We start from the raw sequence: 15,150 nt of genomic DNA on the forward strand, positions 1-15,150 counted from the left end.
ATGCGTCATTTACTCATCAAATTGTTTGCACATTTTGATGAGTAAGACAAGAAACAACTTTGTAGAAGGTTGCAAACCGCTAAACATTTTGAAAATTATGTTTTGTCTAAGTTTTTGAATATATGGGATTTATTCAGAAATTAAAATCATAAAACAGTGTAAAAATGTATTTTTTACAAGAATTATTTGATAATTAAATATTTTTTGTGTACAAATATCACGTGTCTACTCTGATTTAGCTTGTTCAACCGAAACTTTGGCAGGTTTGTGATTGTTAATGGTATTATTTAATTTTAATGAATAAATTTGATATTTTCTTAAGCAAACATTAACCAGGAACATAAATACAAATATGATTTGATATCGAAAATGTACTACATATTACTGTAGCAAGCTTCAAAAGTCATATTTTCATGAGTATAAAATAAAGATGAAATTTTATAAAATGTTTTCTGTAGAAAATGCACTTAAAAGTAGCAAGAAAACACCGTCACAAACATTTTTTTTTAACAAAAATTAAATAGTATTTTAACAAAAAAAATCTAACAGAAACTTTCTTTCCAAACTATTTGAACAAAAATCAAGACATCTAATTTTTTTAAGATGAGATTGAAGATGAGAGTCTTATAAACTTCTAAAATATTACTAATTCCTTAATCATTTAATACAAAAAAAACGGAAACAATCATTTCATACTAATAAAAAGTATTTTTCCTAAAGCTAGCAACAGTAATTTGCAGTATAATTTCGAGTTTAAAACATGTTTTGTATCCATGCAACTAGTTAGTGTTTGATTAAGGAAATATGATATTTATTCATAAAAATCTTGTAATACCTTATGAATCTCAAACCTGTAGAAATTTCGGTTGTATCAAATGATTCCAAGCTGAATCAGAGCAGACCGGTGTTATTTGTTCACAACAGTTATGTAATAATCTATTTGTTCTCGTAAAAATAATATTTCAATACGGTTTTATTATTTTATTATTTGAATAAATTCCACATTTTCATAAATTCCACATTTTCATAAATTCGGTTAAAACTTAATTTTCAAAAAGTATAGCGGTTTGCAACCTTCTACAAAGTTGTTTCTTGTCTTATTTTGCACATTTTGGTCAGTAAAATACACATGAAACACATCATTTGACAAGTTTCCTGGACTGTTATTTAAAAGTTTCCAATAAATGAACAAGGATTTTAAAAGAAAAAAACTTAAAATAGAGATATCGAACAAATTTCCCGATGAAACATTTCGCTCTTAGAAGCACTGGAAAGCTGAGAAAATTTCCTTTAAGACACTTTTGAAAGCAGTGATGACTATTTTTTCTCCTTAAGGTTGCCCAGAAAACACGCCGTGGAAATAGTAGTTTATGCAACAAGTTGCAAAAAGAGGATTTTTTCAGCACGAGTCGTACATTTATCCAACGAGGTTCACCGAGTTGGATAAATACGAAGAGTGCTGAAAAAATCAAGTTTTGCAACGAGTTCCATACAACATTTTTTGCAATTTCGAAAAACACCCATTGAGTGAAATATTAGGTCGAAATTTAATGTATTTTGTCAATAAATCGTTTAAATCAAAAAAATGTTGAAAAGTGTTACTTTTCGAAACAATTGCTGAAAAGTTCAACTTTTCAGCACCCATTTCAGTGCTGAAAAGTAGAACTTTTCAGCATTTATTATGAAAAGTGTTGCTATTCGATTCTGTTATTTTTGGTACAGAAAAGTAGGCTATTTCGTCGTACAAGAATGACAGGAAATGTAAGTAGTGTTACGACGGAATTGCAAAAAATATATTTTTGCAATTCCGTCGTGAAACTACTTACATTTCCTGTCATTCTTGTACGACGAAATAGCCTACTTTTCTGTACCAAAAATAACAGAATCGAATAGCAACACTTTTCATAATAAATGCTGAAAAGTTCTACTTTTCAGCACTGAAATGGGTGCTGAAAAGTTGAACTTTTCAGCACTTGTTTCGACACTTTTCGACATTTTTTTGACTTAAACGATTTATTGACAAAATACATGAAAATTTGACATAAAATTTCACTCAGTGTGTGTTTTTTGGAATTGCAAAAAAAGTTGTATGGAACTCGTTGCAAAACTTGATTTTTTCAGCACTCTTCGTATTTATCCAACTCGGTGAACCTCGTTGGATAAATGTACGACTCGTGCTGAAAAAATCCTCTTTTTGCAACTTGTTGCATAAACTACTATTAGTTTCCCATAAAATGACATGTGACAAAAATGTTTACAGTTGAGTTATGAAAAATGACTGAATTTTTAAAACTATTTTTGTTATTTTTAAAGGTTTTTTTTTGGAATTTTAAGAGATATCGATAAATGAAACTCGAATACCGGAATTATACCCATCTCTGTAATAAAAAAAAGTTGTGATAAAATATTAGGTTTTGATTGGAAGCCTAATTTTTTAAACACCCATATTAAGCTCACGGAACTTAGACCACATGTTGTTTTTATCCATGGTTATTTCGAGAACTAATCCGGCCATCTCCATAAGGGACCATCCACAAACCACGTGGAAACTTTTCTGTAAATCTCTCAAACCACCCCCCCCCCTATCGTGGATAATTTTCATTCAAGAGCAACTCTCTACGAAATCGGCCGATTTCGACCATTTTTATTTTTTGTATTTTTTGATTTGACTCAAACTTTGTGGGGGCCTTCCCTATGAATAAATATGCTATTTTAAATGGGCGTAATATTCAATGTTTGGCCCTTTTAAAATGTTAGTCTTGATTTTTAAAAATATTTTTTTCGAAGAGATCGGAAAATTTCACGATTGTTTCATGTATTAACATTGAAAATCGGACCATTAATTGCTGAGATATCGTCATTAGAAAATGGTGGGCTGTTTGGGTGAGACTTAGAAAACTTCAATTTTCGTGTTTCTTTTTCTTTAAGCCGCTGTATCTCAGCAACCAGAGGTCCAATCTTCAATGTCTCTTAGACAATTTTATAGTAAATTTTCTGGACTTTAAAAAAAAATATTTTTAGAAATGGTCACTCATGGTCACTATTTTTAAAAATTGAAAAACTGCAAATATTTCGCTAAAATCAAACTTTCGGTGGCTATATCTAGAAAACGGAGCCCTTTATCAAAAAATATGTAAAGTACTTTTCGATTGCAAATTCAATTTTGCATTAAAAAATAATGTCAAACTTGTTTTTGCATGAAACTTCGATTTTTTCCAAAAATCACTATTTTTTCAAAAATTCATAACTCGGCGGCAGATTTTTTGACCATGTTTCTCTATGGCTCAAAAGTTGCGGATTTTGTCCCCTAAAACATATCAAAAATCTCGAAAATCAAAAATACGTATTTTGGGAAATTGAGTTTTAGTAAAAAAGTTGATAAAAAATCCTCAAATTTTTTTCCGTGTACCTATTTTTTCTCAAAAGTCCTCAACAATACCTACAACTTTGCCGAAGACACCAAATTGATCAAAAAATTCACTCAAAAGTTACAGCTGTTTGAATATTTACATACCATTTTTGTATGGACAGCTGCCAAAATTGTATGGAGACTTGTATGGGTAAAATAGCATATTTGGGTATAGGGAAGGCCCCCACAAAGTTTGAGCCAAATCAAAAAATACAAATAAAATCCATTTCCGGTTTTGGTAGAGAATTGCTCTCAAATAAAATCATTTTTGTATAGTATTTTCTCCTCAAAAAAAGGTTTTCTCCAAAATGAGTTTTAGTGATTATATTACTTGCTTCCACGGTTATATGAGTAGAATTTTCAAATATTCAATAATAATCACTTTTTCTACAAACAATAATCATTTGAGAACAAGATTTAACCGGAATTTGTTTTATATATTAAAAAAAAAAAAAACATTTAAAAATACTTCTAAAACAATTTCAGCAAAACTAGTGCTCGGTTACTCACCTAGTAAACACATCAAATTCAAAATTTGATATATAATCATTGCACGTTAAGTCTATGGTGGTTTTGAGCGCCATCGCTTCCAGCCCGGAGGAGATTGGGTGCACCTGGGACAGCTCCTGCCGGAACAGCTTCCACGGGACCAGTGTACTGCAAAAAAGTAAGAGAAAAAACACAAAGAGATTAAAAAAACAGTGTTGCTAGAGGGCGTTGCTCGCTCGAGATTTAATCCGGGCAACATTTTCAACGAATCACTTTAATCACTTCGATTTGACATTCGCGCCGTCGAAGCAGTTTTCCATCATACGAAAAAATGAAGAAGTAAAAAAAAGTGAATTTCCATCTGCTTTCCCTCTCCCAACTTTTCCGAAGCCCTACACAACGCAAGACAACTTTGTCGCCACCACCCACATCACATCGTCGTAATGATGAGATCGTCAGCATCGCTGTCGAGTGCCATCACAATCAACAGTCGAAAGGATTCGCCCTCTTCTATTCGTTCGAACCAGGAAGACGAGGACGAGGACGAAGCCATACCTACTATCTCTAAAAGTATGTGCTCAAAGTCAAAGTTGCTGCCTCGAGTGTGAGCGAAAAACGGGGAAAGTTTTTTTTTGCCTTTTTCTATATATTTTCAAAAATAATTACACATTTTAATGGAAAATGCTTAATGGCAGATGGCCGGAGAAGCAGCCAGCGAAGGAAAAGTTTTTCACAAGACGCCTCCACGTCAACTGGTGGCTGGTGGGTGTTGAGTTGGGTGGAAATTTTGTCGAGAGCCTTTAAAATTTCAAAAAGTGCACCATTAAATCGGTTTATGACGCTTGAGTTAGCAGGAATTCGCTCGGGATGCTTTGGGAGAAATGTGCTCGCTTGGTACTAAAATAGACGAAATGTTAGGCTTAGGCAAAGTACTGTAAAAGTAAACGAAGGCTGAAAGTTAGGAGTCTAAAATTAAGCCCGCCTACAACATTGGAACCGTATGTATGAGATAGCTCCAACGTTAACTAAGTGCTGATTTTGGGTTTTTAAAATCAATTTTAAGATTATTGAGTCATTAAAAAACATTTTTATTTTTTTTGTTTATTTTCGATGGTCAAAAAATTATATCAAAGACGTCAAAACATACTCTTCAAATTTTTCTTTGAAAATCAGGGGGCAAAAAATATTGCGAAAAATTTTAATGTTTATAAAAAATCAATTCTCTACGAAATCTTTTTTTTAAACTAATTTTGAATTTTTTATTCCGGCTGAAACTTTTGTGGTGCCTTCGGTATGCTCAAAGAAGCCATTTTGTATAATTAATTTGTCCATATAATTTTCCACACAAATTTGGCAGCTGTCCATACAAAAATGATGTGTGAAAATTCAAAAATCTGCATCTTGTGAAGAAATGTTTTGATCGATTTGGTGTCTTAGGCAAAGTTGTAGGTATGGATACGGACTACACTGAAAAAAAAGATACACGGTAAATTTTTTTTGTGATTTTTGATTTCACTTTTTGTCACTAAAACTTGATTTGCAAAAAAAACACTACCTTTTTGAAACTTCCAGAATGAGCAAAATGTCTTTAATCTAGTTATATTTTTTTGAATCAATACTCAATATTTTTAACGAAATATTGGTCGCCAAAATTTTTCAACTTCATCTTCGATTTAAAATTGTATTTTCAATCAAAAAGTACCAAAGTGAAATTTTATTAAAGTGCACGGTTTTCATGTTATAGCCATTTTTAGGTAGTTTTTTTTTCAAATTGTTGTCTGAAAAGCTGAGAAAATTCTCTTTATTTTATTTTTTTGAACTTTGTTTATACGACCCTTAGTTGCTGAGTTATTGCCATGCAAAGATTTGAAAACAGGAAAATTAATGTTTTCTAAGTCTCACCCAATAACCCACCATTTTCTAGTGTTGATATCTCAGCAAGTAATGGTCCGATTTAAGATATGAAACATTCGTGAAATTTTCCAATATTTTTGAAAACAATATTTTTAGTTTTATTTTGAGCATGAGCATGAGCATGAGAGATCACCCATGGTTGCCCCTCCGTTGCTGAACAGAACCGTAATATCCTTTCAGCACTACTGATTATAGGCTTCGACGATCTAGTGGTGTTTCCCTTATCAACAGCATGTATGAATGCGCTGAAAAGATAAAACACCATGATTGCTAAAGCTAGATCAGTTGCGAATAGGTAACAGTCATTGGCCACCAACGGCGCCCGCCATGTCAGTTTGTAGATCTCGATTTTTAGGGACGGGAATGTTAGTTAGCGCAGGTTGCTACTAGGGCAGCTGATTTACTCTGTGCTTACACCCCACAAGCGCCAGGAACCTGAAAATTGGTTAGTAGGATAGGGTGTTTGGTCAGGATTCATCATAGAAGATGATGATGCGACCCAAAATCATAGTGTTTGTTGAAAGGTATTATATTTTATTCTCAAGGCAAACAATCGGTTGCTGCGGATGAGACATTTCCCGTTTAACTGTTGTTAAATTTTAAATGAAATGGTTTAATCTTAGACAGCCGGCTGTGGAAAGATAAAACCAAATAATATTTATTTATAAAATGAGGTGTTAAACGCAATGCTGCAATGATAGCGTAGTCTGATTTTTAATTATATAATCATTTAGTTCATGAATTTGCAACGGAATAGACGCGACGAACTCAATCATCAAGTGCCTTCCGATCTTCTTTCTGTTAGCTAGATAAGGTATTGATTTTCGTTGCCTCTCGAGCTACGATGCTATGGAGAGGGCTTAACACACAAACAACCGACGTCGAGCCCTCCGAGCTACGGAGCTATGGGAAGGTCTTTTCAACACAAAAAGACTCGCGCACCACACGACGTTCTTAATGAATCAAAATAATTTTGCTGCGCGATAAACCTAACGAACTTAGATCGTTTTTATCGAAAACTATATCACAATTCACGACAAAAATGCGAAACAAAAGGCACACACAAAAAAATCACTTTTCACTCCGAATATTTTTTATTACGACCACGCGCTCCCTTTGCCAATTATGCTCTGATGACGCTGCATTTTCGGAGGGTAATTTTCTCGCAGCGCACAATTCACGACAAAATGCGAAACAAAAGGCACACACAAAACAAATCACTTTTCACTCCGAATATTTTTACGACCACGCGCTCCCTTTGCCAATTATGTACTGATGACGCTGCATTTTCGGAGGGTAATCTTCTCCTCGCAGCGCACAATTCACGACAAAAATGCGAAACAAAAGGCACACACAAAAAAAAAATCACTTTTCACTCCGAATATTTTTTTACGACCACGCGCTCCCTTTGCCAATTATGCACTGATGACGCTGCATTTTCGGAGGGTAATCTTCTCCTCGCAGCGCACAATTCACGACAAAAATGCGAAACAAAAGGCACACACAAAAAAAAATCACTTTTCACTCCGAATATTTCTTACGACCACGCGCTCCCTTTGCCAATTATGCACTGATGACGCTGCATTTTCGGAGGGTAATCTTCTCCTCGCAGCGCACAATTCACGACAAAAATGCGAAACAAAAGGCACACACAAAAAAAAATCACTTTTCACTCCGAATATTTTTTACGACCACGCGCTCCCTTTGCCAATTATGCACTGATGACGCTGCATTTTCGGAGGGTAATCTTCTCCTCGCAGCGCACAATTCACGACAAAAATGCGAAACAAAAGGCACACACAAAAAAAAAATCACTTTTCACTCCGAATATTTTTTACGACCACGCGCTCCCTTTGCCAATTATGCACTGATGACGCTGCATTTTCGGAGGGTAATCTTCTCCTCGCAGCGCACAATTCACGACAAAAATGCGAAACAAAAGGCACACACAAAAAAAAATCACTTTTCACTCCGAATATTTCTTACGACCACGCGCTCCCTTTGCCAATTATGCACTGATGACGCTGCATTTTCGGAGGGTAATCTTCTCCTCGCAGCGCACAATTCACGACAAAAATGCGAAACAAAAGGCACACACAAAACAAATCACTTTTCACTCCGAATATTTTTTACGACCACGCGCTCCCTTTGCCAATTATGCACTGATGACGCTGCATTTTCGGAGGGTAATCTTCTCCTCGCAGCGCACAATTCACGACAAAAATGCGAAACAAAAGGCACACACAAAAAAATCACTTTTCACTCCGAATATTTTTTACGACCACGCGCTCCCTTTGCCAATTATGCACTGATAACGCTGCATTTTCGGAGGGTAATTTTCTCCTCGCAGCGCACAATTCACGACAAAAATGCGAAACAAAAGGCACACACAAAACAAATCACTTTTCACTCCGAATATTTTTTACGACCACGCGCTCCCTTTGCCAATTATGCACTGATGACGCTGCATTTTCGGAGGGTAATCTTCTCCTCGCAGCGCACAATTCACGACAAAAATGCGAAACAAAAGGCACACACAAAAAAAAAATCACTTTTCACTCCGAATATTTTTTTACGACCACGCGCTCCCTTTGCCAATTATGCACTGATAACGCTGCATTTTTGGAGGGTAATCTTCTCCTCGCAGCGCACAATTCACGACAAAAATGCGAAACAAAAGGCACACACAAAAAAAAAATCACTTTTCACTCGGAATATTTTTTACGACCACGCGCTCCCTTTGCCAATTATGTACTGATGACGCTGCATTTTCGGAGGGTAATCTTCTCCTCGCAGCGCACAATTCACGACAAAAATGCGAAACAAAAGGCACACACAAAAAAATCACTTTTCACTCCGAATATTTTTTTACGACCACGCGCTCCCTTTGCCAATTATGCACTGATAACGCTGCATTTTCGGAGGGTAATTTTCTCCTCGCAGCGCACAATTCACGACAAAAATGCGAAACAAAAGGCACACACAAAAAAAAAAAATCACTTTTCACTCCGAATATTTTTTTTACGACCACGCGCTCCCTTTGCCAATTATGCACTCAATATTTTTAGTTTTATTTTAAATTAAAACTAACATTTCAAAAGAACTAAACATTCAATATAACGCCTTTTTGAAATGTAAGTCTAAATTAAAAAAAAAAATGAAGGTTGATTCTTTTAAACACATTTTTAATGTACGACAGATCGGAAAAAGACAAAAATATTTAGAAAAAAAATGAAATTAATTGATATTTAGCAAATTTTTGGTAGCATCATGACGGTAGTAATGTATAAAACATTCCGTAATAGTTATTGCTGCCAATTTTTGAAAAATGACTGACTTTACGGGCCGATTTTGACAAAAACTTTTAATAAAATTTGTATTAGCCTATTTTCATCGTCTGTAAGGGCTTGTGCATAAACCACTACCCGAACATACGGTAATAACTAAATTCATGCCATTTCAATAACAAATACTGTTAAAATAACAGAAAGTGTTTTGGAATATTCTTGCAAAATCCATTTTTGCATAATAGTTTAATAACAGTTTATGTTATCATAGCAAAATTTGTTATAGGTCTCATATCGGTTGATTGCCAAAACAACTTGGGAGTAACATTTTTTGTTATGGAAGAATACCGCCAACTGTTATTGGGATGATCGGATTAGTTGTTAAAATAACAAAAAATAATAACAAAGATTTGTTCGAAGAATAGCTAAAAATGTTGTTAGTCTGTTATTACAATAACTATTTAATAACAAAAAAAAAAAAATACCGACGAATAACAAATCTTGTTATAAATAACATAAAATGTTATTGGCTAAGTATTATCAAATATCAAAAAATGTTATTCCCTAGTTATTTCCGTCTGCTCGGGTAACCTTTTAATTAAAAAAAAAATGTTGTAAGCAACTTGTTGCAAAATATCTTTTTTTTACATATTGTTGCATATACTGCTTTTTATTTCTTAAAAACTCGCGAAAAATCGGGATTTTGTGAATTTTTGTCAAAAAGAGATTTCAAGCAAACTTGTTTCAGAATAATGTTTCAACTTTTTAATCAATTCGTAATATTTTGTACTGTTTTCAGTTAAATGGACCTTTTTTTGAGAGATCAATATGAATATTAAGATCCGTTTAACTATTTAATCAATTTGAAAAAAAAGGAAGTTATTCCATAAATCTTTATATATTTTTGAATGAGTTTCATGATAAAAAGGCAACAGTAAACTTTAAACAATATCAAAGCAATCATGAAAAAAAAATTCTGTGTTTTTTTTTCATTTTACTTTAAACATCAAATTTGAATTCTGTGAACCTATTTTAATCAAATTTTAATAGTTGATCGCCTATAAAATTACAAAACGCATTTTTTTTAATATTTCATCATGGTCAGTTAAGCCGTCATTTGGATATTACAGTTCTAAACTACTTTAGAGTAGTTTAAGGGTCATGCCAGCTTAACAATCAAACATAAGACAACAACCAATTTTAACTTTTGGTGATTCGATTATCCGAAGTGAAATTTTTTCAACGCCTTCGGTTAAAGGAGTCTGGACTGTATTGCTTTAATATCTAAAAATATTTAGAATCTTTTAATTTGAGTTTGGCTGTAGTTTTTGTTCAACTAAAATTATTCAATCATTGCAAAAAAAAAGTTTATCCGTTAACTTACAAATAATTTAAATGTTTAAATGTTTAAATAATTTGCCTCTACACAAATTTTGCTAAAAATATGGGGATATCTTATTAAAATGGAATTTTAGTTGAAGTAAAATTAAAAACATTTAAATACTGTTAACTTATGATTTTTGAAAAATAAAAATACGTTTGTTGTTAATAAGCTATTTTTACCAAAATTGTAAACAGTACTTTACAATCCATTTAGATATTTTTTTTAATTGATTTTTTTGTTGTTTTTTGTGATTCTGGAAAAATGAGCATGAGCATGAGCATGAGCATGAGCATGAGCATGGTTGACTGCCAATGAGCTGCTACTCCGTTATTGACAGATCAGCTGAAGTTAAACAATGAATCAAAAATGATCAGTGGGAGCCAACCACCCGTTCACTGTTTAACCCCTGAAGACCCCGACTTTATTAGTCAATACCGGCGCCCTCCCAAGAAGCCTGCAGTTCAACAAAAGGGAGGAATGTTAGTCCGATAGTTGAAGTTGCAGACTCATCAAGCACATAGTTTTTCGCTATATACTTGTTGATACCGCTTGAGACCGTTGAATCCACAGCATCTCCTTCAAGCATCACATGATTATTATTTTTTTTGGGTTAGTAGGATAAGGTATTGGCTTTTCGCTGCCTCCCGAGCTACGATGCTATGGGGAGGACTTTCATAACAAACTCGTCGGCGAGCCTTCCGAGCAACGATGCTATGGGAAGGTCTTTCTAACTAGCACACCAAAACACTCGCGCACAGGTATTTAAATACTGAAAAAATGTTATTTTTCATCACGATTACCCAGACGACATTGATGATATAGGAAGGACTTTTTTACAGTCATTTACAGTAATACTTAAACTTATTTTAATGCAACAATTCACACGACGTCGTGCCTCCCGATCAACGATGATGTAGGAAGGACTTGAGCAAGCCAATCAGGATGAAACACGAAATAAAATTCTTTTCTTTTCACACACAATGCCACATAATTGACCGCGCGTCACCACCCAACAAATTGAACTGATTTTTCTTCTGCTTGTGGGCAAGCCAACCAGGATGAAACACGAAATAAAATTCTCTTCTTTTCACACACAATGCCACATGATTGACCGCGCGTCACCACCCAACAAATTGAACTGATTTTCTCTTTTGTGATTCTGGAAAAATTGGGAAAAAGTCGCAAGTTTGAAAATAGAATAGAATGTGCTCAATTGAAATAAAAAATATCCGTTATTTTCCGAAAACTTTGGTGTTTTTCAATAAAAACGCTAACGTAGTGCAAATTAAACCACATTTTGCAGCGTTTGATATTTATACTGTAAATGGCGAAAATTTAAGTATTTTATGAAGAAAATTGAATATTTCACACTAACAATTCGCATATTGTTAAGATAACTTATTTTATTTTCTCATTTTTAACATGAAATCAGAGTTGTTTGATCCCATTTTAGTGAAATTTAAGTGGTTGATTGCTAGTTACATTTTCAAAGGCGTTTTTTGAAAATTGCGTCATTTCCATTTTGGATTATATACATATTTCCAGATCACTTTGGGGCATTTTTGGTAGGTATCATATTTGAGTATCGCCAAGTTGTTTTTTTTATTTGTTTATCCAAAGAGAACATTTTTCCGAGGACTTTGGATGATCGTTTTAGACTGTATTTTCAAAATCAAAATAACAGTTTGAACACTTGATAAAAATAGTTCGCGTCGTTTGATATTCATTTTTTTTTTAAATTTGGGCTTTTTAAAAAAATCGGATCTATGTTAAATTAATGACACTTAAACTTACTACATCATCAAAAATGGATAAACGGTTTTTATAGGATTGGTAAATCCTCGTCCAAACTTGTAAAAATATATATTCAATAATTAGAAAATTTTCAGGAAACCCATGATGGATAGGTTGTTTTGAAAATTTAAGATTTCAGAATCGGTTCACAAAAATCATTACATCGTGATAGATTTTCAAACTTATACCAAAGATTATCTCATCAATTTGCGCAAATCTCTGCCGCTGAAAAAGGGCAGCTGCTACGTTGAGAGGCAATTCGCAGCCACTTTGACCGCTGAAAACCGTCAAAATAAACAGCAACTTGAGCAGCTCGAGGACCTCTTCTTGAGTTTATTTTGCCCAAAAAGAAAAAAAAACGAGACGAGACGTTTGCCTTTCTTGCGTGTTCGTTCAATTTTCCGGTCACGGGTCACCTCGAATTGGCCCCCGGGTTCGCGTCGTGTTGTGTGCCCCCCCCTCAAAGGTTCACGAGCGAAGACGACAACCAAGACGGACGTCGGTTTGCTTCCGAAAATCGAACCCTATCAAATATTTATGTGTCTACCGCACAATTCTTGGGGGAAAACCAACGACGAGGGTCCTTTTCGTGGGAAATGTTTGGGAAATATGGGAATGAGCTGCTTTTTCTTTGCACGTAATTCTGAGATTAATGAGGAAAGAAATTAAAGTCGTGCTCCTACCAAGAAGGAAGAGCACTTTTCTGCGGAGAGTAGAACTTTAGGCGAATTGGTACATAAGGGGTTTCAAAGGTTGCTGGAATTCAGGCGCAAACCTCTTCTCAAGTTAATATCCAACGATTCCAATAACTTTCCAAACCACCCAACCGTACGGGTGATGAATGAAAGCGTCAAGAAACAAGAAAAACCTCAACCATGGCAAAGGTGAGCAAAGTCAAAGCTCATTTACACAGGTCGGGCAAACGGTCCAAAGAAGTGCGCCCGCGTGTGCACAGCTAAATTAAAAATAATTGCTTTTCACCCCGCTCACAGCAGTGTCTGCATAACCCCCCCACTGGAATAGAGTCGTAATCCTTTTTGCGTTCTTATGACCTGCGACAAAAAGGATTACAGGGTGTGAGGGTTCCCAGGTCGGGCAGTTTTTCGCGCCCGTGTCCGAGGGGCGCGAACTTTGGCCGGACTGTGCGGTGGTGTACTTGGAGTCGGCTTAGCTCCCTTCGGCGGTGGCGTGCTCTTGAAATTTTCTCTTTGTTCTTTGAAATTTGAAGCTTTGCGGTTAAGTTTTTAAAACCTTTTTGTTTTTTGTTTGGGAAAGTTACAGGAATCAAGCGGATTGTGGAGCGGCTTTGTTGTGGGACTTGTTGTTCTCTGGTTCTGAGAAAAATGTGTATTGACAACTTTTTTGTTTCTAGTTTTAACTATTAATTGAGTTTCTCATCAGATTATAAAACCTTTACATTAAAAGTTCCATTCTTTTTGTGTGTTTTATTGAACTCCACCATAACAAATAACTGTTTAAGGTAAGGCTTTATTTAAAAAAAAATAAAATATATTTATTAGATCAAAAATTTACGAATGATTCATTTTTCATTAATTTCCATTCGGACCATTATTGGACCAAATATTGGTCAAACCATTTGTGTAATTAAAGCAAAATTGAAGCAATCAATCTATATTATCATGAACGCAAGTTTGTTGAGTCTTTTTTAAGTCTAATTTGATTATACAAAAAAAAACATGAAGACATTTTTTTACGATTTTTCAAAAATTACGTTTTTTTTAAATCGTGACTTGGACGCACAGACTCTGACTCTGAACCACTTCTGAAAAAATAGCATTTTTGTCAACTTAAATACTTCAAAAAATAAAAAAGTGCAAATATAGTATTTTTATGCATTTAATGAATGTACAGTTTTGTTAAGTTTTAGATTTTTCCTGAATTTTATTTACCTATACTGGAAGAACAATGGGAAAAGAGCCTAAACCGAAAAAAAGTTCTGCGATCGGGCTCAAAATTTTTCTGGGGGTTCCTTGGCCAAAATAATTAGACCCGTATTTTTGCGTCATTTCATCCGATTTTAGCTGTCTTAGACGCAAAAGAAAGGTGATTAGTTTGGCTATTTGAGAAAAATAGTAAAAGTTTCAAAAATCAAAAACATCAAAAAACATTTGAAAAAGTCTTATGAAAACTTAAAATGGCGTTTTGACCGTATCTGGACCAAATAGCCTATGTCTGAAAATATTTTTATCTGATTCCTTGCGAATTGCGTATTTTAATTACGAAAATTTATCTCGGAAACATACGGTTCGACATCCCAATTTTTTTAAAAATTTTCGAGGAATCCGATAAAAATATTTTCAGACATAGGCTCTTTCGTCCAGACACGGTCAAAACGCCATTTTCAGTTTTCATACGACTTTTTCAAATGTTAAGCTAGATTTTTGAAACTTCTTACTATTTTTCTCAAATAGCCAAACCAAATCGGATGAAATGACGCGGAAATATTATTTTTTGAAAAAAGTGGTTTTTGCAAAAAAATGACGAAAATTGCCGTTTTTCGAACCACCCTAGCACGATGTAGGTCACCCTAATGGCCAAACATAAAAAATACGGGTCTAATTATGTTGGCCAAGGAATCCCCAGAAAAATTTTGAGCCCGACCGGAATTTTTTTTTTTGGTTCAGGCTCTTTTCAAATGGAATTGCTGTATGCTATAATTTTGCCGCAGTAATGTAAGTTTTCGGACTCTTTTTCCATTGGCAAAATCTGAAGTCAGTAAAAAAACTGAATTAAAATTATTGAGCAATGCTCTACGAAATTGGCTGGTTTCGTCCATTTTTATTTCCTGTATTTTTTTTTTTGTATTTGGCTAAGGTGGGGCCAGCCTTATGACTAGGGTTAGTGAATTTTCA

General features: G+C 34.4%; 1 protein-coding gene across 1 annotated transcript in view; it reads right to left on the reverse strand.

The window, feature by feature from the left end:
- LOC6044966 (serine-rich adhesin for platelets) overlaps positions 1–15,150 on the reverse strand; it is a 153,878-nt gene that overhangs the window by 14,032 nt on the left and 124,696 nt on the right. Inside the window, exon 2 of the mRNA XM_038258718.1 lies at positions 3,920–4,066. Coding sequence (XP_038114646.1) covers positions 3,920–4,066 — 147 coding nt within the window. The remainder of the gene's footprint in view (positions 1–3,919; positions 4,067–15,150) is intronic.

This window comes from Culex quinquefasciatus, chromosome 3 (genome assembly GCF_015732765.1).
Source record: "Culex quinquefasciatus strain JHB chromosome 3, VPISU_Cqui_1.0_pri_paternal, whole genome shotgun sequence".
In the NCBI taxonomy this organism is placed as follows: domain Eukaryota; kingdom Metazoa; phylum Arthropoda; class Insecta; order Diptera; family Culicidae; genus Culex; species Culex quinquefasciatus.